This window comes from Apodemus sylvaticus, chromosome 22 (genome assembly GCF_947179515.1).
Source record: "Apodemus sylvaticus chromosome 22, mApoSyl1.1, whole genome shotgun sequence".
Lineage (NCBI taxonomy): Eukaryota > Metazoa > Chordata > Mammalia > Rodentia > Muridae > Apodemus > Apodemus sylvaticus.
In genome coordinates, this window is record NC_067493.1 from 58,728,472 (window position 1) to 58,753,236 (window position 24,765).

The following is a 24,765-nucleotide window of genomic DNA, read 5'->3' on the forward strand; positions in this document are numbered from 1 at the left end:
GAATAGATGGCTCATAAAACAATCCCATGTGTGAGATGAGTCCATAGAGTTTACCAGCTGAATTGGAGGGGCCAGTTGAGTCTTTCGTCTTTTTAAAAAGCAAAAAGCCTGGAGAGTTGGTTCAGCAGTTAAGAGCACCAACTGCTCTTCCGGAGGTCCTGAGTTCAAATCCCAGCAACCACATGGTGGCTGGCAACCATCTGTAATGGGATCCGATGCTCTCTTCTGGTGCATGTGAAGACAGCTACAGTCTACTTACAATAGATAAATAAATCTTTTTTAAAAAAAATTAAAGTGGCAATAAATAGATGCAGAGGGAGGATAGTCAATTTAAACCTGAGGCAGGGGCCTGGTTCTGCAGCCCACGTGGCTGTCAGTATCTCTGACTATTTTCTTCTTCCCTTCCTGTTTTTTGGGAAATCAGGGCTTGCCTCCTGACTGGGTGGGGTCCTAGTCTGACTGTTATTGCTTAGTATCCATTAAGTTGACCTGTTTGTTTAAACTTTGGGTCTAATACACCCTGAATGCACAGTGCAGGCTTATAGAACCTGAAAATCTTTGCTTTTATACATCTTAACCCTTAGCATCAGGACAGTCTGATAGCCCAGGGCTCTTGTGAGAAGGTGACTAGATAGTCTACAATGAGGAGACAATGAAGTCAGGACCTGCAAACTCTTGTGTATACTGCAGAAGATTTTTTTTTTATTTGTTTATTTATTTTTTGTTTTTTGGATTTGGGTTTTTGGAGACAGGGTTTCTCTGTATATCCCTGGCTGTCCTGGAACTCACTCTGTAGACTAGGCTTGCCTCCAATTCAGAAATCCCCTGCCTTTGCCTCCCAAGTGCTGGGATTAAAGGCGTGTGCCACCACTGCCCGGCTTTATTTATATTTAATGTGAGTACACTGTTGCTGTCTTCAGACACACCAGAAGAGGGCATTAGATTCCATTATAGATGGTTGTGAGCCACCATGTGGTTGCTAGGAATTGAACTCAGGACCTGGAAGAGCAGTCAGTGCTCTTAACCAGTGAACCATCTCTCCAGCACCACATTTCCTATTTTCTATTTAGCATATTGCCAGTGGGCACTTCCTGGGGGGCAGTTACCTGATGAGCCCCAGGCCAACATGTCACCTCCGAGTTCCCAGGTATGCCAAAAGTGAGGATCCTGCAGTGCTGTATACTGGCCCCTGGGAACTTAGAGCCTCCTCATACATCATCCACCCCATTACCTCTCCATTCTCCTTTAAACATGGCCTTCCCAAGTAGAGACTCCTTACTTACGCTCAGGAGTCACTATAGCCCCAGAGCCTGCTCTGTCTTCCTAGGATGTTCCACATGTTGATGGGCATTTCCTTTTTCCTTTGCAGAAGGATATGGCTCTGAAACCACATGAGCGGAAGGAGAAATGGGATCAACGCCTTGTGAAGAAGCCCCGAGAGTCAGAAAACTGCCCATCCTCGGAGCTGAGTGAGAACAGGCAGCCCCTGGAGGTGGGCAGCCCAGAGCAGGATGTGGAGCCCTCTTGTGATGAAGAGACTAGGAAGGTCCCATTGCAGCCCTCCAAACAGGTGAGCATTCCGTGCCCTTCCTAAGACCTCTGCAGTTGTGGGACCTGCACCAAGACCAAACATGAACCTGGACCCCACCCTTCGGCATTTGGCCTGCCTGGCAATGCACTCCTTCGTTGCTGGGCTTGGGGTATGGGGTAGACAGGAGCCAGGCTGGTCACAGAGGTTCGGGGACCTGTCTGTCTGCTCAGCTGTAAAGGCCTGCCTGGCCAGTGCTATTGCTTCTCCCCAGGAGTACAGGGGCGTGTGCTGGCCAGGATGGGTGACAGTGCCAAGCTGATAGGCCGGCCCCGTTTCCCACTGCGTCTGTCAGGTTCCGCCGACTAGGTGTCTGGAGACATCTAGAGTGTCTTTGTAAATGGATGTGGGGACCATGCTCCTGCTAAGAGAGGGGACTGTTCAGCCTAAGGCTTCAGGTTGGTGGCCCAGGAGTGAGAGGAGAAACCAAGGAAAAGGATGGCCCCCTGGAGGAGCGTTCCTGCCCAGATGAGGTCTGTCAGAGCAGGTGGAAGCTGGGCTGGGCTGCTGAGCACGGGTCTGTCCTGGGTCATGGCTCAGTGCTGCAGCTGCATTCTTCCTGGGGATCCTTACTTCTGTGCCCTCGTCACAGAAAGGGGTTTTCTCAGCAGTTAAGCCTCTGCTTTGAGCTCCTTTGGGAATTGGGCTCTGGAGAGGGAATAGCATGTCTTGGGCCTGGGCAGGATGGGGGGGGGTCCGCTGGTGCACCTGCCCAGGTGGACACATACTCTTTCTTCCATGCAGGTGTGCTCCCCAGAAGGGGGGCCGCTCCCAGCCAGCCCCTGGCACCAGAACGGCCCGGCCCAGCAGCAGCAACAGCAACAGCCCAGCCAGTCCAGCCAGCCCCAAGGGCCCCTCCCAGCCCCAGGGCAGGCCTGCCAGCCCCAGCGGCCACCCCAGGGTCAGCGTGCTTGGCCCCATCGATCACTACTAGGCTTGAGACAGCCCTGCCAGCCCCGGCGCCCACTTCTGGGCCCTGGTCAGCACCATCGTCCCCAGCTTCTGCTTCCGGCCCCAGATCAGCTCAGCCAGACCCAGCGCTCACGCCTGGCTCAGCCCCGCATGCCACACTTGGCGCTTCCAGGCTCCAGGCAGCGCCTGCGGTCCATCCAGACTCCATGGCATCGCTACCGCCCAGTTCAGTCCTTGTTGACTTCGTGTCACCTCTGCCGGTCTCTACTGACCGTATGGCACCATTGCCAACCTTTGCGTTTGCGGTCATGGACCACACTGTGTCCCTGTGACCGGCCTTGTAGGGCTACCACAGGACAGCACTGCCAGCCCCCACAGTCTCTGCTAGTCCAGTGTCAGCAGTGCCCTCGGACTTTCACCCTGCAACCACGCCGTCGTCCTACCAGCTGCCTTTCAGGCCAGTGCTGCTGCCCCCAGCGGGCACTCTTGTCCTCACATCAGCAGAGCCAGCCCCATAGATCCCTCCTGGGCCAGCCTAGCTGCTCACAACAGACATCAGTGGGCCCCAAGCAGCCTCAGCAATTAGTTGAAGGCCTAGAACAAACTAGTTCTCCCAAACCTGCACTGCTGAGCCCTAGACAGTCACAACAGAAGTGCCCACGTCTTTGCCCAGAGCAATCCCACATACCTAAACAGCCCCTCATGGGGCCAAAGAAGCCCCTGAGGTCACTTCTGGGCCCAGACCAGCCTCGAAAACCCCAACCATTACTTCTTCCTGATCGCCCTTCACTTCTGGGGCAGCCAGGCCTGGCCCCCCAGCCTCTTTTGAGGCCCCTTTGTCGGCTGAGACGGCAGTCCCTGCTGGGACTGGTGCCAGCTCGTCATCCCCAGTCTTCGATATTGGGCCATCCCTTCAGGCCCCTGAGGTCACGGTGGACTCGACACTCTGCCCCAGGGGTAGCCCGCCAAGCCCCATCTGTGAGTCCTGGAGCCTGAGGCTTGTATAGATAACCTCCTGGGTGAATCTGCTACAATTGGACTGCACTAGTGAGAACCGGCAGCTCTCTTTAAGCCTAAAATGGTTTCCCAGACTGCCCCAAGGCTGTTTCCAGACTACTTTGGCAGATTGGGCCCATCGCATCAGAAGGAGAGATGAACTCCAAGTCATCCCACTGTCCCCTCCACGGGTATCAGGCCTCTTGCGTTACTGTGCTCCTCACATGTGTTCCTTTGTGATGGACAACTCCTGGGAGAGGTTACACAGCCGCCACTCTGAGGATTTGGAGCTGTTGGGATTCCTCAGCATCTTTTGGTGCCTCTATTGCCAACGCTGTCTTTGTATCTGAGTCTGTCTCATGCATGTGTGCAGGTGTGAATGGTGTGTACATGTATGTATGCCTGTATGTGGTGGACATGTGTGATGGTGAACATTGTCCTCTCCTGAGCACAATGGCGAAGTGACTCAGGGCCACACTGTGGAATTGGTTGGCCATGTTTCAGGCCACAGTTTTCTTTGCTGTGGGATGATGCTAGCTAGTGTCTACTTGAAGATCCTGCAGCTACCTGAGAGATGTGAGGGGTGGTGAGGAGTGGCTGCTTCCCCACCTCTCAGGGCTCTTCCTCCACCCCAGAGGCACAGTAGGGCAACTGGAAGCCCCTATCTGGACTCTTTATTATTACCGTTACTACAGTGTTCAGCCCTGATTTTGACACCTATTGCTACAGAGACACCTTTGGGCCTGCACCTGTCCCACAGCCCCACACTACCTGTGATCAGAGGTTGTTTACCCCCCACTCCAGGCCCATCTCAGGGCAGCTCCACACTGGAGCCCAAGTGGCTAAACTGAGCCCTGAAGGGGAAGTGACCAGAACAGAGGACAGTACTAGACTTGGAACTTCTGTGCTGGCTACCTGCGGTTCTTTGGGCTGAGTGGGCCAGGGCCCCCAGTCTTATCTGGTACCTGTTTACCCTGACTCTACCCTCTTTCTGTTGTTCAACTACAGCCTCTGAACTGAGAATTTGGGACTTATTTTTCTGATTATAAATAAAAAGTGCCATGCCATTTTTATAACATTACTAGTGTTTTTTTAATTTAAATAGATAATCTGTGTCCCGTGATTTATTTCATTGAGTAGTTTTATGTATCTAGATTTGGCTTTCCATTTACTAAATGCTAGATAGAGGGTCCTATAGATCTGGGAAGGGAATGACCATGACCCAGGACTAAGCAGTAGAGATTTGTAGGGGATGTTGAATTAGGTGGAGCTCTTAAGGGCAGGATTTATGTCCCTTTGAACCAGGCCTACCCATGCCAGTTTTGAGGAGGCTTGGTTGCATGGGGTTGTCCAAGGATCCTAGGGCCCAAGTTAAATTGCCCTGGACCTACAAGGGTTAGGGAAATGTTATTCTTGCTTGGGCGCTACACCCACATAGATTCTTCTGTCCTGCCTGGGGCCAGAAAGTCCTCTTATCATCCTCTACTGCCCTGCTTAGCCTAGTTAGGGACAAAAGACCAGTTAGTTGTTAGCGTAGAAGGTTGAGGTTGCGTGGCCAGCTGGGTTTCTGCAATTGGGATCTAGGACTTGGCATTGTGACTACTCGTACTTAGTGGGCCAGAGGATAGCTTAGCAGGTAGAGAGGTGCTTGTGCACAGGCCCCATCCCCGGATGCCACAAGGTGGCAGGAGAGAACAGGCTCTTGAGAGCTGTTCTCAGACCTCAGCTGTAGCAGACACTGACATGTATGTTTACACTCAAATATATACATTAATACAAAGACTACACCCAACATGAGGAGGGCAGTATCGCCAGGATCCTGATGGCTGGGTCTCATACCTGGCCCCTATTCTGGAACCTGTCTTGGGGAGCTGCTGTTGTGGTATGTAATTCTGAACAGCTGGCGCTCCAGGATTTGTCAGATTCTAGTGTTGCTAACTTAGCTGCCTGACCACAGGCTATGTGACCCTGCCAGGATATGCTGCCGGGGGTGTGGACCCTGAGGTGAGGTTTCCTGGAGCTGCTCTGGAAGGAAACTTGGGTCCTGACAGCTGTAGGGGGCAGCAGGCTCATCCTAGTTGGGGTGACATGAGTGGGGTCTAGAAGACCCTTTGGAAATGAACCTTGGGAGCAGTGCCATCATCTGATTGGCCATTAGCATCTACTTAACTGTTGCTAGGGCCTCTGCACCAGGTTCAGTGTAGCTCTTCTTAGCTGTAATTGAGGTAGCATAGCCAAGGAGGAGAAGGGAGCCTGAAGAAGCCATTGGAGTCCCCACTGAGAGTAACAGGAAGATGAGTGAGCCCTGTGAGTAATTTCCTGGGAGGCTAAGTAGCCCTTTTGTAGGGCCTGGAAGGAGAATGATCCTTGGGTTTTACCATGGCTGAGTCAGAATGTGAATTGAGGCAGCCTAGGAGGGAAGAATGCAAGCACAGGCTACCTTGAACATCACCTCCCCAAGGCATTTGTATGAGCCTGTGCCTGTATTTGACTTGACTCGCCTTGCCTTGCAAGGCTGCAAAGGTTTGTCTAGCGAGGCAGATGCTAGTCCATCCTGCCCTTTATGTTAGAAACACAACCCATGAAATGAAGTTACCAGTCTTCCCGACCTGCTCACAAGGTTTCATCCCGAAACTGGTCCCAACAAATTGGGGCTACAAACTAGGAATCAGAGCATATGGCGGTGGGAACAAACAAACCTTGGCAAGGAAGTGAGGCCAGACCAGAAACAGAAGAACAAAGTCTCAGGGCCTTGGAGCAGCTTATCTTGGTGAAAGATGTCTGCCCCTGCCCCTGTGTATGTATGGCAGGTGGCATGGCTTGTCCTGGGTGGGATCTCTGCTTGTCTGGATGGGCTCCGATTCCCAGGACACAAGTGGCAGAATGGCCCTTGGCTTGAAGCAGAAGTGACAAGTGGATCCCCTCCTTCCCCAATACACAGTTGGCAGAGATGAGGGGACAGTTCACCGGAGCTGGTTTTTCAGCCCCACTACAGCATCTCCTGGGCAGTTCCTAGAGAAACAGGTATAGATAGGTGTGGGTAGGGCCTGGACTCAGCACTCTTTGTGGAAGTAACACGTGAGCCACATAGATTAGAAATGTCTTACAAGCCACACCAAAACCAAACCATCAGAATGAGGTTTTATGTTTTTCAAGGCAGTTTTTTCCTTGTAACACTGGCTGTCCTGAAACTTTTCTATAGACCAGGCTGGCCTTAAACTCCCAGAGTTCTGCCATCCTCTGCCTCCCAAGTGCTAGGATTTACAATAGATAGCATTTAAGTTTGCTTACTTAGGCTGGAGAGACAGTTCAGTGGTTAAGAGCAGTAACTGTTCTTCCAAAGAGGTTCTGAGTTCAATTCCCAGCAACCACATGGTAGCTCACAACCATCTGCAATGGGGTCTGATGCCCTCTTCTGGTGTGTCTGAAGAGAGCAATGGTGTACTTATATGCATAAAATAAATAAATGGAAAAAAAGATTTAAATTTGCTTGCTTAAAGTGTTATCATTTTAAGATGTAATTGTGAAAGTACTCAGTAATGGACTAGTGGTACGCACCTGTGATCCTAGCACTTGGGAGACTGAGGAAGGATTACGAGTTTGAGATCAGCCTTAATACTTAGACCTCGTCTTTAAAAATATCACTGAAATGTATGTGTGTTTGTGTAGATCTGTGCTTTCACACAAAGTGTTAGAAAGCTAGCACAAGGCCTGAGGAAACAGGAGACATATTTTGGGTGTGGGAGCTAGCAGAGTCAGACACTTATAGGGTCTCAGATAACTCAATGATAGCAGCTGTGGGGAAAAGACTTGCTTGTAAATCTATGAGGCCTACTCTTCCAAGAGATAGCCCGTCCATCCGTGAAGGGTGTCAGGAGAGGAGTTGAAGGCGAGAGCCTGGAGGTAGGAGCCGTGGAGAAGACTGTGGGCTTGCTCATGCTCAGCCCAAGACCACCTATCTGTGGGCGATGGACCCACAGCTGACTGGGAATGGCCACCCAGTCAGATCTCATCAAGGCCTTCTTTTCAGTTGAGAGCTCTTCCTCAAGTGATTCTAGGTTGTGCCAAATTGACAATAGAAAGTAACTTGGACAAGTAATAAGCCGAGAAATCCCTTGCTAAATTAACCAAGAAAAACAACACAAGCTGCCATTTCTTAGGTGCCATAGACATGAAATAGATTATCAGGAATGGGTTTATTCCAACCAAGTCAACAACTGGTACAGATAAACTCAAAAAATGTAGTCATGAAACTGATATAAAGCTGGGCATGATGACAAATAGCTATGATCTCAACATTTGTGGGACTGAGGCAGGAGTATTGCAAATTGTTGTTCATTTTGGTACCCTGTATCTACTGCTGACTGGATGACAGGGGCAGTCTGAACTACCCTGTGGCTGCTAGCCTGAATTTGAGTATGTGCGGCTGCCATCTCCAGAGCCGGTTCCTTAGTAAGCTCCCTCTTCCCCATTACACAACAGTCTGTTGGTATGTTTAGGCATGCTGTGTTGTTGACACCTTGTTTCGCCTCTTTATAATCCAGACAGCCTAATCTCCCCAATATCAACATACCAAATAATCAAACCAGGATTCCAACACAGTCCATTTCCACAGATTCTTTGGCTAGCCTGTAGGTAGGTAGGCAGTGGGGTTTCCCTGTAAGAATGGTCTCTGAGAGGCTCTTTAGAATGTTCCCTCTAGCCCAGCTTGAAGCCCAGCTTCCCGTATGTTGTATGCAATCTCTCAGGACCTGACTTAACTTGGGCTAACTCACCTTGGTGGGCTTTTTGTTTTCTGTTTTTTTTTTTAAGCTGTCCTTGTGTGGTGACCCCTTGCCTACCTTTCCCCAACCAGGCCTATATGTCTTTATTGACCAGAAACTCTTCTGTGCTTGCCTCGCTACAGTTGCCTGCCATGGTTTGCTTAGCTTTTCTGGGCATTTGGGACAAGGTAGAAGGACATATTATCTCACAGAAAACCAGTTCAGTTCCTTTCCTAGTCTGTGAAACTAGCTCCTGACAGCCCACCTTCAAGGTTATCAGAAGGACCTGTGAGTTTGACTTGCTTTCTTTCTTTAGCTGGTATCCGGCAGTGTATCTGCTCGTGATTGTGATTGGAAGTTTCTGCCACCTCAGGCACTGGAAAGTCCCTGTTCCTGAAAGCCAGCTCTGCAAACGCTGCATGCCTGTTCACCCTTGCCAGGCTACTTTCTCAGCAGGGCCCAAGACCCGTAGCTCCCCCACTGCTCAGTGAGCTGGAAATGGCTGCCCTCCTGAGGATTGAATGATAAATGTATACTCCAGTACTGTCTCATGTGTGTGTGTGTGTGTGTGTACACATGTGTATTATAGTAGGAGGAACTTAATTTTTAAAATATTTTTATTTTTATTTTTTTGTTGTTTTTTTGAGACAGGGTTTCTCTGTGTAGCTCTGGCTGTCCTGGAACTCACTCTGTAGATCAGGTTGGCCTCGAACTCAGAAACCCGCCTGCCTCTGCCTCCCAAGTGCTGGTATTACAGGCCTGCGCCACCACACCCGGCTAACATTTTTTTATTTTTGACAATTGCTTGCATATATTCCCTGCACTGCCTTTCCTAGCTTGTCAGCATCCCCTTTCTAGGCCTCTGTCTCTATCCCTATAACGTGAGGATGTTCATAATATCACATATGTCTTCAGGCTATGGAAATGAGAGGTAGAGAGTAAGTCAGCAGGGTATGTTGACTATACCCTGTAATTCATCCTCACTTACATAGTAAGTTCAAGGCCACCCTTACTGCTTGAGACCCTGCCTTCAAAAAAACATATAAAAGGTGCTAGTAGACTTAGACTGAATGTACGATGGTTACTATTTTTACTTTGATTTTGGTGGTTTCTTCCTCTCTCACCACTTGGCTGGTTTGAGGCCCAGACCCTGGTGGCTCATCTTATCCTCATCTGCTGGCCCAGTTCCCTTCTTTAGCACGCTGTGGCCCAAGCCAGACTGTTTGGAGTGTGATAGCTTTGTGGAGAAGCACCTTGGGGTTGGGGTAAAGAGGTGCATTCAGGACCCAGAATGCAGGCTGCGGGGAGGCTGCTGAAGCCCCACTGGGCTCCTACAGCTCCGTGCAGACACTGGTGAGAGTGAAATGGGACCAGGCTGTGGTCTAGATCCGACATCCCTCAAGGCCCGTGGTTTGTTTGTTTTTTTTTAGAGATTCATTTATGTATTTGTTTGTTTGTTTGTTTATTATTTGTAAGTACACTGTCACTGTCTTCAGCCACACCAGAAGAGGGCATCAGATCTCATTACAGATGGTTGTGAGCCACCATGTGGTTGCTGGGATTTGAACTCAGGACCTCCGGAAGAGCAGTCAGTGCTCTTAACCGCTGAGCCATCTCTCCAGCCCAAGGCCCGTGTTCTAAGGCTCAGCCTGTGGCACTGCTGGGACACAGTCGAAACCCTAGAAAGTGGGGCTTAGTACGAGGAAGTTAGATCATTGGACGAATGTTCGTGAAGGGCATGGTAGCTCTCTGGAACCCCGCCAGTCTCTGTCTCTTATTAACTCCTCAAGCCTTTGCTGGGATGTGCTGCCTCCCCTCGGAACTTACCTACCTGGATCCTAGAAGGACGCAGAGAAGCCCGAAGATGGCCAGCACTCAGTTCTCCAGCACTGCTGAGCGTGGGAGCACAAGCACCCAAGCACTGCCTGAGCCTCCCTTCAGTGGGCCTACTGTGCCAGGCAGAGAGGTAAAGACTCCTGTTACCAAGCTCTCCCGCTGTGAATTAGGGAGAGACATCAGTCTGTTAACAATAAACTTTACAAATGGCAGAATACTTGAGGTAAACAGCTTGTGAGAAAGGAAGATTTGGGCCGGTGGTTTCAGAGCCTGTGATTCTCTCTCACCTGTGATTCCTAGGGTTTCCACTGTGTCCCAGCAGGTTCAGAGGCTGACACATGTCCTTTAGCACATTGGCCTTGAGGGGTGCTCCAGATCTAAACCCCAGCGTGGCCCCATTTTACGTCCACAGGGATCAGTTGGCAGGGAGCTGTAACAGCATAATGAGTTTTAAACTGCCCGCCAACACAGAGAAATGGTATCCTTCTAGAAACAGCGGGCAGGGCTGATGTTAACCCAACTGAGCCCAGAGGAGATGAACATGAAACTTTGCTGACATAAGGAGCTCACTGAAAGGGAACTTCCCAGTTAGAGTCCTAATGCTTCTCCTCTCTGGGCTGTGCCTGACATAACAGAACTTCAGTGCCAGACCCTATAGTGGGCACCCATATGATTAGCGTGAACTCCAGCTTGCTACCAGGTCCATCTTTCTCCACCCTAGTGTTATACCCAGTCTTGTTGGTTGGTGTGGTGAGAAAGCTAGGCATCTCCTAGTGCTGTCACCAGAAGGCATGATCTGCCTTGCATGCCTAACACATTTACATGAATATTCACTTTCCTTGGCACCTGTGACCCTTCTCTGGGCTGTCCATCATCCCTGTCTTGCAGATGCAAATATGTTTTGAGACAGAGACGGATGGTGCTTTCTTTGCCTATCTGGGCTCAAGTTGTGAGCAAATGATCACTCAGCAAAAACATAGTACGTGGAACTGTGCCAGTAACTGGAGCAAAGTGGGGACCAATAGCGAGCCACTTGGAAATTGAACTGGGATCCTCTGGAAGAGAAATATATGCCCTTAACCACTGAACCATCTTCCTACCAACCACTGGGGACAGTAGTAAACAACAATGACATCTTGGCGCTAATGGGGAAAGAAGCAAATGGAGTGTCTTTGCCAGGTAGACCTGGGGTGGTTACTTGAGAGCTCAGTTCTGAAGGGAGAGGTCTGTATGGAGTATACATACGGGTCTGGAGCCACAGCAGGATACCTGTAGAGGGAACGTATGGGGAGTAGTCAGCAATGCTCAGTGAGTGCTACTGGCCAGGGTTAGGGGGCCATCTTGCTTGGAGACAGTAAAACAGAAGGTGAGTTTCCCTGCTGTGTGTCTGACGTCTTCTGTGCCAGCACCTGTTCTAGGGTCTCAGAAGACACGGGAAGTCAGGACTCAGACCTGACAGTAAGTAAGGCTATGGTTAGGGAAACAGAGAGCATCAGAGATAGTCTCAGCTCAGCCTCGTTCAGCATGGTCTTGCTCTGCTGAAGTCTGGTTGTAGCACTACTGTGAGATCCAGTGAGTTAGGGTCACTGCTGGCGGGCATCTCAAGCTTAGACCCAAGATGGGCTAGCCCTAGGTAGCCTCTAGGGTCCTTCTGATGATCACGGGTCAGTACCTGAAGATGTAGGAGCAGGGGTCAATCTCCTAAAAAGAATAGGCATAGAGTGGCCGCTGGAGGGCCAGAGCATGGGCACATCTGTAGGGAATGCTCTCTGTGTACAGGACACACCACGTACATATGGTATATTGTGCATATGGGATGTACTGTACACATAGGATGTATGATGCATATAGAATGCCATGTATTCAAGATGTACTTATGGCATACAGGAGTACCATACATGCTGGGCCTGATGTGTACATTTGGCATGCTGTGCATGAGGATACACTGCAATATATAGGTTGTCAGTGCTGCAAGTGTATCTTCCACTGTCTCTTCACACTGAGCAATGGGGACCCTAACCACGCTTCCACCTTCTGGCCTCTCCTGGCTCTGATGCCTGAGGGAGCTGCTGCCCCTTGCAGGGATTTCCCAGGGTTTACAGCAGAAAGCAGTCAAGCAACCATACTCCTCATCCTCGATCCCGGAAGCGAACTGCCCTGCCCTTGTCCCCATCTCTCAAATGCAGAAGTTAGGTAGACTGTAGGAAGCCACAAGTAAAGCATTTGTCTGGGTATGAAACAGTGTGAGGTGGTGTGACTGTCTCCCTGTAAATATTCCAGCATGTATGTGACTCATCAGACTCCTGCATACCATCCAGATATGCTTGTACTTACTCGGGGTTGCTGTCTTAGTGTCCTGTGTGTGTTCTCAGCCTGAATAATGGGATTCTGGGGTCCAGTGGACCTTCATGCCCTTGAAGTGCTCTAGAGCGTGAAGGTATCTGGGGCGCAGGTAAGGTGTGTACACTAGATAGTACATGGAAAACCTCAGACATGTACATGATCACGTGTATGTCCTTGGGTGCTCTGGGTCTGGGTTCTGGTGGACTTTCTAATTTCTGCAAGTGAAAAAAGGGATACTTCTGGGCCCTTCATCATCTGCTCATCAACAGATGGCTCAGGGCCCAACCCTTGGACAGGCTAACTCTGTACCCAAAACCTCAGTGTCTCTGAGTACTCGAGTAAACCACATGTTTCCTGCCTGGGACAGCAGTTCACTTGGCCACCAGCCCTGGAAGCAATCACTTCCATGTGCAGCCTGTAGTTGAGTAGGAAGAAGGAGGCACCTCATTGCTGGAGCCACCATTCATGGCTACTGGAGCACTTTCCCAGCCTGCTAGTCTGGTTGCCCTGTTTAGAGGAACTCTGTGGATATTGACAGGCATTCTCCTCCTTTTCCCATAAAGCCAATTTACCACACAACACTGCTTTGCTTTGGTCCTGCTAATTGGAGTGAGTCAGGACTCTTTCTTCCCTGCCCTCCTGTCTGCCTGAGGACTGTCAGCTGAAGCCCTGTGTGTACTCCAGCCTTTGGCAGTCACTGGTGCCAAGGAATATATCCCCCCCCCCAAGCTCCCACTTACATGTGGTACCTGCAGAAGTCCATGCACCGTGCTCTACGTACCTCGAGTTTCTCTGCCTGACCAGTCAGTAACGTGCACATGAATAACACTGAACAGGTCCAGGTGCAAGTTTCTGTCAGCTTATTGTAGTTTCTGTGTCCCATGTCCTACCCAGTCTCACACCAGGAAGTAGGGAGTGTTTCACTAATACATGCTGGCGGAGGCTGCTGGATGGTGGGAAGCAGCTTGGCTCACCAGCCTACTCCAATCGAACATACAGACCTTGGGACTTGCTGGGCTGCGAGATCAGTACATTGTAAGCTAGCTTGGGAACCCAGCAGGACAATAATGGCCTTTCTCTGAGGTCTTGTGAGCTCTCTCTGTCTGGACCCCTAATCATTGCTCCACCTCCCTCCATGTCACTTCCTGAAACCCTCCCGCCCCCTTGTCTGACAGCCTTCTTTCTCCTTGCAACTTCCTCATAGATCTGCACAGCCTAGAGCCAAGGGCTGACTCCCACCAAAACTGATGGTCCATGAAAGTTCTAGTCCCAAGGCTGCTGGTTTGGCTTCTAATCCTGCTTCTTGGTGCTGCCAGAGACCTTAGGCTTGTGAGCCCTCAGGTGCTGTCCAAAGATGCCTTGGGCTTATGCTACTGTCTGGCAAGTACATGGTCAAGAACAACTGAAGCCTGTGGCAAGAGAGGTGACTCAATGTTAAAAGCACTGGATGTTCTTCGAGAGAACTTGGATTCAATTCCCAGCACCTAGATAGCTGTTCACAGGCATCTGTAATGTCCAGTTCCAGAAGATCTGATGACCTTTTGGGTCTCTGGGCAATGCATGCAAAACACCTCTACACAAAATAAAAATAAACAAATATTAAAAAAATAATTATAAACCAGAGAGATGGCTCAGTGGGTAAAGGTACTTGCTGCTAAATAAACCTGGCAACCTGTGTTCAAATTCCTGGAATCCATGTGGTGAAAGGAAAGAAGCAATTTCCACAAGTTGTCCTCTAAGTTCCACATACGCACTGTGACATGCATGCTCACACACATATATACACAACATAATGTATAAATTAAGCTCCTACATGAGGGAGGCTGGATGAAAGACCAGACATGAGGCTCCATCAATATGACCAGCCTACCAGACTAGTAAAATAACTGGTCTCAGAGGTGACCGCAGAAACCCAGAAAGGACTACAAGGGGAGAGATAGAGACTGAATGTGACTGTGCCCCCCTGGGGTGCATGTGCAGTTGCATGGACTCCATGTTGGTGCACATCCTGCTCTATGTCCAAGCCCAAGAGAACTGCTCAGAACTACCTGCCCATGGCTTTGTAAGGAAGCCGTGTGTGTAGGCACAGTGTGTGTAGGCACGTGTGTGTAGGCACGTGTGTGTAGGCACATGTATGTAGGCACAGTGTGTGTAGGCGTATGTGTGTGTGTGTGTGTGTAGGCACAGTGTGTGTAGGCACAGTGTGTATAGACACAGTGTGTATAGGCACAGTACCTATGGTTCCTCCCTGAGGCTTGGTTTCCTGCCATTCCCTGTAAATCTCCTGGGCTGCTGAGGTTGCACAGGAAACTGTAGGCCATAGTCATCACCCAGACACGTCGCAGGAGCAAACTTTAAATGATTTGAGCAGCCTTGACCGCAGTTTTATGTCTGGAGCCTCCTAAACTGGAATGTACACACTAGCCCACCTCTGTCTAAGTGGTTACATCACAGAACAGATGAATCCTTGCCCAACATATGCAGTAAGCCTGCCTGCCTTGTGGCACAGAGCAGCCCTTTCTGATGGTCGCCTCCCACCTTTCTCTGCAGTTTGCCTCCTCAGCACTTGCTACTGTCTTTTAGGCTGTTTTGTTTTTTCCTTATATTAACTGTGAGCCATGTGATTGTGAAGGCTCTATGCATGGAGAGGTTTGTGTCTGTATGTCCATTGTCCAAAAGAGCCCAGTGTACAAGAACTCAGGGAATTTTGGCTTGTTTGGTTGACTGTTTAGTTGGTTGGTTGGCTGATTGGGTGGATGGATGGATGGATCGATGGATGGATAGATAGATGGATGGATAGATGGATGGATGGATGGATGGATGGATGGATGGATGGATGGATGGATGGGTGGATGATGGGCTGATGGATAGCTGGTTATTTGGGTGGATGAGTGGATGGACTGGTGGCTGGTCTACAAGGCGCAGAAGTAGGTATAAGTATAGACATTCTCATCTGCCCCCCTGGGGCAATCAGGCCACCTCTGGCTCTAGGCAGACACAGAGGTCCAGGTATACTGAACTCATCCTTCCATAAGTGCTGGAGATGGAAGCATGGCATCTTCCCATGTCTGTCATAGCTAATAGGAAACTTCCTCAGAGTGAGTGAAAAGCAAGAAAGACCAAAGGGCAAACAGGTGGTACTGTTTTGGATCCACAACTGTCCCATGTGTCTGTGATTGTAGTGGTTTCCAGAGTACAGGACTCAGCTCTATAAAACTGCAGGAAGTGGGGTTTTCCATATGAGGACAACTATTTAAGAAAGGATAACAGTAGCCCACATCACCTACAGGGTTCCATCATAATAGAGTCATAGGGTATAGCACTCACTCCAGTGCCTGACTTAGAGAAAACATGTATGCGTCAAGCAGAAAGCATGCTCAGTGTCCTCACAGTTCAAGTGCACAGGTGTGTGTTTCAGCCCTCACGAGTTGCCAGTGAGTCTTTGTCCACTATGGGTCAGAAGAGAATACCCCCACGGCAGTCTGCCTGATGACAGAGGTACTAGTAGACTCAGTCAGCCTAGTAACGAACAGACCCTATAGAGTTAGTTCAGTCAGTGACTGTGATCACCTTCACCTCCTCAGGCTGGGTTAGTTCCTCTACAGTCTACCAGCATTCACTCCACCAAGACCTTAGCCTTTTGCCCCAGTTAGCCATCTGTCTGTGCACTAACATCCAGTCAGTGTCTTGGACTTGGTACTCTGTTAGCTCCAATAGGAAAGGGGTGTGGATTCCTGCCAGTCTGGGGTTGGGGTGAAGTTGGCAGTTCCAGTCCCTAAACTGGTTCTAGGGTTGACACATGCGTATAGTGAAATGACTGGCTGGATTCTGAGGACTTTGACCAAATCCATACCTTTGGCTCTGGCACGTAAAATCAGGAGAGGTGTAAGAGGTGGAAGCAAGATGAAGGTTCGTGCGCATCCACATAGCCCCTTATTATCCAGTGCTAGCCAAACACTGCGCCCAGGAGTGTTCCCAGAGACTTGCACTGGGTTGAAGTATGAGGCCATCATGCTGAACATTTCTGTTCATGTTCAGGGCTGGAAGGTGGCCTCCGCAAATAGTCCCAGAATGCTGTGAGCTATGCAGGGGGGTGTTCCTGCTGGTGCTGGTATCTAATGCCAAGGACAGTGATATCTATCACTTTGTTCTAGATCTGTTTCCAGCCTTTTCTGGGCCCGTTTTCTTTTTCTGAGAGGGAAATAGGTTGTCCTAAGGGCTGTTCCAAACAGTCAGCAGTCTCAGAATGTATACAACATGAAGTGTACCCAGTGTCAGCCAGCCCCTGGCATGTCTGCATGTGCCTACAGCAGCGTATAGCTCATCCTGCAGATGGCAAACTGAGGCCAAGAAGTAGCTCAAGATCACACACCTGAGGAGTTGCTGTGACTGCTGAAGGAGGCACCGTGGGTGCATGGATATAATGTCTTAATGTGGTAGGAAGGGCAGCCCAGCCTGACAGGGCCTCAGCAGGAAGAGAGGCCAGACTGTAGGCAGGGAGAGCAGATCTGGTTTGTAGTCTCTCAGTGATTGGTACACCACCCCCCCCCCCCCCCCCGGGGTAGCTTCAAAGTCAGTGACTGGAAGAATGGAGGACAGTGCCAGTGATGTTGTGGCTCCTTGGGGCATATCGTTTCTGGCCTGTCTGGTGCTGAATTTGCGAGCGTTCAGCCAGGTGGGTTTCCTGGCACCTCGTCTCTGTTCTTTCTGATGACTCGACCAACAGACCCATGTCCTCTAGTTAAGGGGGATGTCCTCCTGCCTATGAGCCACTTCCAGTCCTGGGAGGAACCTAGCTCCAGTTGTGGGCAGGAGATAACCCTGGCCAGGAAGTCTTATTGGTCAGTGCATGTTTGTCTGAGACTTTTTCTCCCTGTCCCCAGATAAAGGTCACAATGGCCAGAGGGGGTGATCGGAACAGTGATGATGACAGTGTCCTTGAAGCTTCCAGCTCTCAGCGTAGCAGCTCGAGGGACCAGCTAAGTGATGTGAGTATCCCTGACTGACAGCCTGGTGTCACCCTGCAGGTACCCCATGGCTTTGACCATGCTTGTCAGTTTATGCCGAGGCTGCTCATGAGCAATTAGCAGTTTGTCTGCCTTCTCCAATGCAAATTATGACCTCACCAGTAGGAACATGTAAATGAAGGGCAGCGTTAGGAGCTGGCAGGAGCCCATCTGGAATATTAAGTATCTATCTCATAGTGCACATTGTAGCAGCCTGAGAACTAGTCCTGTAACCCTAAGGTGGGCATCCTTGTGCTCTAGGGCAGATGCTACACCAACATTCTGCAGTGATATCTGGGTAGACATGATTGCACAAATATGTCTGAATCCATAGATGGTGTGCCGTGTCTTAAACACCAGGTGCTACCTTGCCCAAAGCAGAGTAGACAGCTGCACACCTTGGCATGGGTCCTGAGGCTGGAGGTACTAGGTAGGGGTGCATATGTAGTGATCTGATTTGGGGTTATATATAGCATTGCCCCTGAGAGAGGACCCTGGGTACTAGGTCTCTGGGATAGTCAGCCACAAAGCCGGGTGGAAGGGCACTGGAGCTTGACACAGGGCTAGCCTAGTGGGGCGTGGGGCAACCAGGCTAGAATGAAGCATAGGGACTCAAGAACTGGGGTAGAAACAGAAGGGCCACCCGCGGGGACACCAACCCTGCCCAGCTCCTGAAGTAGCCTCGGGGTGGTACTTTTTTTTTTTTTGAAGGACTAAATTGAATGAGTCTGTCTCATTATCATTTAAATAGGGGATTGGGGGGTGCAGCCTGCTGCCGCTGAGGGAGGCATAATTGCCAGGCTCCTGATCTTGTTGCCGCAAGATGGGAAAATAGGCTGGTAATTGTCTGGGGCCGCAGGGCTGCCCTAGTTAGCACTCTAATTGCGGCCCAGGATGAATGAAGCTGCATTCTGAACACAGTTCGACACGAGGCTGAGAACTCACCAATTATGCCCCACCCCCACCCTATCAGCTGCCTGTGGCTGGCAGGTGGGACCCAAACAGGGGTTGGTTTGGGTGGGCTCTGTCTTTTAAGCAGTGACCCTAGGCCCAGTCCTGTCAGTATCTGTAGGAAAGGATATCAGGGATTGCTTGTTTTGAAGGAAGGGAGCATTGTAGCTTGGCCTCCTTGCTTCCATTTCCCCTTGCTGACTCTGTTTCCCCATTTTATTGTCTCACGAGTGATCATGAAGTCCCCCTGCCACCCAACCCCCACTATCACTTTGCAGGAGCTCAGCCTCTGCTTTCAGCCCGACTTTCCACAGTTTCCACAGTTTCTGCTGCACACACACATGATTGAACCTGCTCTGTGTGGCCTGTCTTTGGAGCTATGGAATCCCTGGCAGCTTGAGTTGCTCCTGGGTCCTCATGCCAGCCTCCATTATGATTGTTGGCTTACCTTCAAGCCACTTGGCCTTTAGGGCCCAGGCTATCACCCTCCTCCAGAAGGGCCTCCCTATGGGCTCCAGCAAAAGTGGTGAAAGATCAGCCAGGGTCTTCCTGCTGCACTTTCGGGGACAGCTTTAGTTAGCATCCTAGTCCCAAAGGAGCTGTGGATAGGCTAAGGGCATCCCTGGAGGGCCATCCAGAGCTCTTGCAGTAACCGCTGGCCTGGTGAAATCAGAAGGGAGATGACTACTTCAAAGGTGGCCCCAGAAGCTCTCTGGTGCAGGATAAACTATGCTCATCCCTGTTCCCCAGTCCCCAGTGAGGCCTTCCTGGCCCTAGGGTCTGTTGCCTGTCTACTGGGGCCACGGGCTGTGGCCTAGCCTGCCACTGACTGTCTTTTTCCTTTTCCCACAGAGCTCAGCACAGGCGGTTTCTGGGAGAGGCTACTCAGTAAGTCTCCAGACCCTCCTCCTTTGCTGTCCTTGTCCTTGCCTTAGAGCCATTCATCAGCCAAAGCTGCCTCATAGCTCTAGGGCCCAGAGAACCCCACCACCCTGAAATCTCCCCTTTAGAATCCTGGTTGGTTCTGACCGCAGCAGCTTCCTGGCAGGCACTGAGCTTGGGACACACACGTAAGACAGAGTCTCCAGGACTTTGGCCAGGAACCTGCAGTGGGTCCCTGTGCAGGTGAGCAGGGTGCCAGGAAGTGGGGGGGCCCAGAGCTGCTAATAAGGTGAGCAGGTCTGGTTATGGACTAGGGCTCTTTGATATCAAAGATGCCTGTGGTGTGCGAGCAGCCATCTTCCAGCTCTTAGCCCCATCTACCTGCTGAAGGGGCTTGGGCTTAGGTTAGAAACTGAGAGGTCCAAAGCTCCGGTGTGCAGAGACTGTGGGGAGACAAATGTGTGCCCAGAGGGTGGGCTTGCAGCCTGTGGAGAGCCCTATTGGGGTGGGGTGGCACTCAGCAAGCTGATGCTGCAAACACCCCTGTGTAGGTAGGCACACCTAGGTCTACAGGAGGGGCTTGTCACATGCTCAGTGAGGCCCACTGGGGGCTTGACCTCAGGTGTTGGCAATCCCTCGTTTACCTAAGTTTGTGGAGTGGCCCCAGCACCGGCCAGAGCAGCTCCCGCACCTCCTCATGGCTTACTTCATTTTCACTTAAGTATTAAGAGAAACATTAATGACATCATAAAACCCAGAGCTTCATAACAGCCATTTCTGCAGATTTATAGGCGTTTTGGCTCATTGGGAGAGCTGGGGCTGGGACTCTGCCTGCCTCATCCCTGCAGCCCTGATTTACTGCTCGTTAGGGCCTGCCTAGTTCACTCTCTAAATCACAGTGGCTTTTTATGGGGGCATGTAATTAACCCATTAGTTCCCCAGTGGGGCTCATTGGAGCAGCTCTCTCAACCCTGGGATTCCTGGACACTAGAGAGAAAGAAAGGGAGAATTGGGCTAGCAGCTCAGGCCCAGTAGGCCTTTCAAAAGTCAGAGCAAGGGTGGGGCTACCTGCCTTGGCTAGAGGAGGAGCCTGGTCTCTTCTCTCTCCATCTGCACTTCCCACCCTCCTAACCTCATCTCTTCTATTGTCCACACAGGGTGTAGAAAATCAAGGCTCATCGGACTTTGCTCCACTTTCAGCATGGGTTTGGGCTTTTGATCACAGAGGCTATGGACACCTTGGAGAGGTGACTCCTATAGGTGGCCATCGAAAGGGACCTTTCATGGTGGGACTTTGAGCAGCCTGTTCACACCTGAGCACTGAGAACAGTGGCTCTTGAGAGTGATTGTGATGCCCCTAGTTTGATAGACAGGCCTTCTCTGTCACCCTCCCCTGTGTAATGTCCTGATGCTCCTGAGAATGGCTCTGTGGCCAGGACTTTGTCAGACACTGGGAAGTACACCATTTTTATAGAGGGCTCCAGTACCAGAACCTTCTGGCAGTACTCGGAACCATGAGAGTTGAAACAGCTGGCATTGGAGTCAAGCCATGCATATCTGGGCTAGCACCTGGGCACAGGTTTAAATCTAGGCCCTGTATCTATCATCTACATTTCCAGGGGTCTGAAGCATCCTATGGGTAGGAAGAATGCTACGTTTTGGAACATATAGCTGATGCTGTGGCCCTGTGTGACGCTAATCCAAGTTGAAAACAAGTGATCTCTGGCCTGCCTGTGACCCGATTCCCTGCAGTATCTGGGGCATCACTGCTCTGAGCTACCTGGCCATTTTTGTGCTTCCAAGTCCACAATCATCACACAAGACTTCTTTTTTGGTTTTTGGTTTTTGGTTTTTTGGATTTGGTTTTTTTGAGACAGGGTTTTTCTGTATAGCCCTGGCTGTCCTGGAACTCACTCTGTAGATCAGGCTGGCCTCGAACTCAGAAATCTGCCTGCCTCTGCCTCCCAGAGTGCTGGGATTACAGGCATGCACCACCACTGCCAGGCGCATTTCTATTCTCTTAAAAAGCCTACAATTAACTTGCTAGATGCTTGTAGCTTAGCCCCCTGTGTCAGGTGCATACAAGTGACACATGGAGGCAGGAAGGGAAGCAACTGGTCTGCAGTGTGACTGTAGGGTTCCCATCTGAGCAACAGACCCAGCAGGGCCTTGGAACTTGCACAGCCTAGGCCCTAGCATATTCGACCTGGCTTGAATCAAGAGATCTCTAGGGTCTTCCTGTGCAGAATTTCCTGCTCCAGCGTGCCATTGTGAGCCCCGATGTGTGCAAACTATCTCAACCTGGGACCTCATGTCCATTTGTCCTATGGGCTCAGATGGGCACCAAGCTCCAGACAGACAGCAAGAGACAATGCCCAGTCTTATGAGCAGGTCTATATGTTTGAATGTGTGTTGCATGTAAATGGGACTATACGTGTGATCTAGATCATGTGGCTCTCTGGCTTTTGTATGTAGTATCTGTTATTTTTCCTTGGCCTTTGTATCTGTTTTTATCATCTGTAGTTTATGCATTCCTGCATATCTGTAGACATTACTCATGTGCCCCTGTGGCTTCTCAGGGAATCCCAATTTCTCACCACGTTTGTGTGCAACTCTGGCTTTGCCGCACTGGTGTGGGTGTGGGTGTATGCTCCCCCGCCAGTCCCCACCTGAGTACTTCCTCTCCTTGCCCTAGAGTATCACTATATACGGCATCGCTGTGTATCTCTAACGTAGCTCTGTAGGCTCTTCTGTTGGGATAAGGTCTTCTCTGTGTAGCTGTCACTGTCAAGACTAGCCTTGACTTCACAGAAATTCACCTGTCTTCACAGTGCCAGGACTAAAGGCACACCCCGCCCCACATGCCCAGCTTCAGACTCCATTCTTTTAAATTAATGAATTAATTTTGTACTACTAGGATTTGAACTCATGGCCTTGTACATACTAGACAAGCATTCCTCCACTGAACTACATCCCCAACCTACAAACTGTGTTGTTGGTTTTTTTTGTTGTAATTTTTTTTTTGTTGTTTTTTGGAGACAGGGTTTCTCTATGTAGCCCTGGCTGTCCTGGAACTCACTTTGTAGACCAGGCAGGCCTTGAACTCAGAAATCCACCTGCCTCTGCCTCCCAAGTCCTGGGATTAAAGGCGTGCGCCACCACGCCCCGCTCCAAACTGTGTTTTAAAGTGTGTTAATTTTGCTGAGATTAATCCTCAGAAACATCCCCAGTTATTGCTCATCCTTAATAGGTTTCATTCTGGAAGGTAAGCACTGCCTCCCCAGTCTGCTGTCAAATGTTTGTTAGTACCATAAATTAGTCAGAAGGTGCTTTCCTTAATTTGGTTGCTCACAGCCAAGGGTGTGATGAGCCCTCCTGAAAAGTAGGCCTCAGGGGCTTCCTTCGGGAAAAGAAATGAGAATAATTTCTATATGTAAAGATTGCCAGCAGGGCCGTGGTGGCACACGCCTATAATCCCAGCACTCTGGGAGGCAGAGGCAGGCGGATTTCTGAGTTCGAGGCCAGCCTGGTCTACAGAGTGAGTTCTAGGACAGCCAGGGCTATACAGAGAAACCCTGTCTCCAAAAAACCAAAAACCAAAAAACAAACAAACAAAAAAACCAAAACAAAAAAAAAAGATTGCCAGTTGGTCTCCCTACACTCAATACTAAGACTGTTCTAGAACTGCCCATGCCCAGCAAGACACCGTCTAGGATCAGCAGCAGAGGAGGTGGCGGCAGCCATAGTGGCGCTGAACTGACCAGTGCTGATATGATGCAGACTTGGCTACCTAGCTAGCCTGTAATGTGGAATTACATTTTTGATATTACTTTTGCTCTTCAGATGAGGTCTCAGGGATTGAAGAGGCTATAGAACATATCTTCCAGGCGCTGGCTTCAGGGGTAGTTTGCTGGGTCCAAGGTCTACATCTCCCCCCATTACCCAAACACACGTAACCCATTGGTGCTCCACATGGCAGTTTGGCCCAAAGTTCCCTAAGTACCTTGTCACTGTTAGAAATGAGCTGTTATCTGAGTGTCCTGACTAGACCCTCCTCCACCTTGGTGCCTGGAGCACCATCAGGAGCCCTGGTAGCCCCCAGACAGCCTTCCCTGTGGTCTCCCTGTTGTCCTCTGGTCTTTTCCATTGTAGGGGCCTAGTTACGATATGAGAAAGGAATTGCCATTACTTTACCCTTTTCCTTCAGTAAATGTTCAGTGAGCATCTCCTGTGTGTCAGCCACAGTAGTACACAGCTCAGAGTCTGACAGTGGTGACAACAAATGCACGACTGCCTGAGCAACTCTCGCCTCGCAGGTTAGAAGTCTCCAGCCTCCACCACACTGGTCCCATCAAGTCAGCTGCATCCGTGCTTCTGGTCTTAGGCAACCTCCGCATCTGCTAGGCATGGATACTTCCAGAGCACCCTGAAAGTATCGAGCACCGAGTGTGGGGAGCCTGGTATGGATGGGGAGTGAGGGGAGAAGCAGAGGGCCAGGTAGGGGTAGCCTTGCTTACATCCTGTGGCAGGGGCAGACCTGTATAAGCTGTGCCTAAGAGCAGCCATAGGAAGGCCCTGCCCTAGAAGCCTAAGTATGCTTGATGAAGAAGCCTTAGAGGTGAGGTTCCTGGGCAGTGGGGCCCGGGAAGCTCTGGCCGTGGTGCAGCAAGAGAGTCATTGAAGGCCTGCAGGAGACTAGGATGTGGTGAGAAAGTTGCACTGTCTTCTTCCCAGTCTTGATGGTTAGAGTAGGTGAGGATGCTTTTGTGTGAGAGCAAACCTCAAGGCCAGGTACAGAAGGGATCAGGGTCCCATCGGCAAGCAGTATCTGCCAGAAAAGTCCCCTTGGCACGTTGCACGGGGTATAATTAGCTGATTATTATAATTATATTGCCTTTGAGCAATTTCAAAAGGTTTTTATTTTTATTCTTCTTTTCTTTATTATTCTTCTTTTAAATTATTTTTATTTTTTTTGTGTGTGTGCATATATGATTTATGTGTACTGTGTGCTTCTGTGTGCCTTTGGAGGCCAGAAGAGGGCTTTAGATCCCATAGGATTGGAGTCACAGGTGGCTATGAGCCACCCAAAGTAGGTGCTGTAAACTAAACCCAGATCCCCTGCAAGAGCAGGAAGTGCTGCTCTTAACTGCTGAGCCTCAGAAATTAACTTTCAGTTGTTAGAGTGTAAACTACTGATACCTGTGTGAGCTACTTCCTTCCCGACACATCCCACTAAACACCCTTACACTAAAGAGTCGCTGAGTGCTGCTGGACCTGGGTGCGCTTCTCAGTGCCTCTCTGTTTCAAATGCAGAAATGTGCAGGAGAATGCTGGCAGGGCTGTGACACCTGATGTGATTTAAATGCCAGGGCAGTACTCTGCTATAACAACAGGGTGCCACTCCTGCATCAGAAGCCTCTCATCACATCAGTAGCATGACTGCCTAACAAATAGCCCTGAGAGTGATGTTGTGAAGCTTGTGAGAAAT

At 50.1% G+C, this 24,765-nt stretch overlaps 1 protein-coding gene across 15 annotated transcripts in view; it reads left to right on the forward strand.

Annotated features, from left to right (window-relative positions):
• The window catches only part of Fbrsl1 (fibrosin like 1), an 87,815-nt gene that overhangs the window by 14,805 nt on the left and 48,245 nt on the right, over nt 1-24,765 (forward strand). For 9 of the 15 annotated variants that reach the window (XM_052168409.1, XM_052168400.1, XM_052168412.1 and 6 more), the window contains exons 2-5: nt 1,370-1,570; nt 17,322-17,426; nt 19,248-19,283; nt 20,435-20,524. In XM_052168409.1, the coding sequence (XP_052024369.1) occupies nt 1,370-1,570; nt 17,322-17,426; nt 19,248-19,283; nt 20,435-20,524 (432 nt within the window). Of the gene's footprint in view, nt 1-1,369; nt 1,571-2,332; nt 4,575-17,321; nt 17,427-19,247; nt 19,284-20,434; nt 20,525-24,765 lie in introns of those variants that run through there. The other 6 variants (XM_052168404.1, XM_052168405.1, XM_052168406.1 and 3 more) reach the window with 4 other exon arrangements.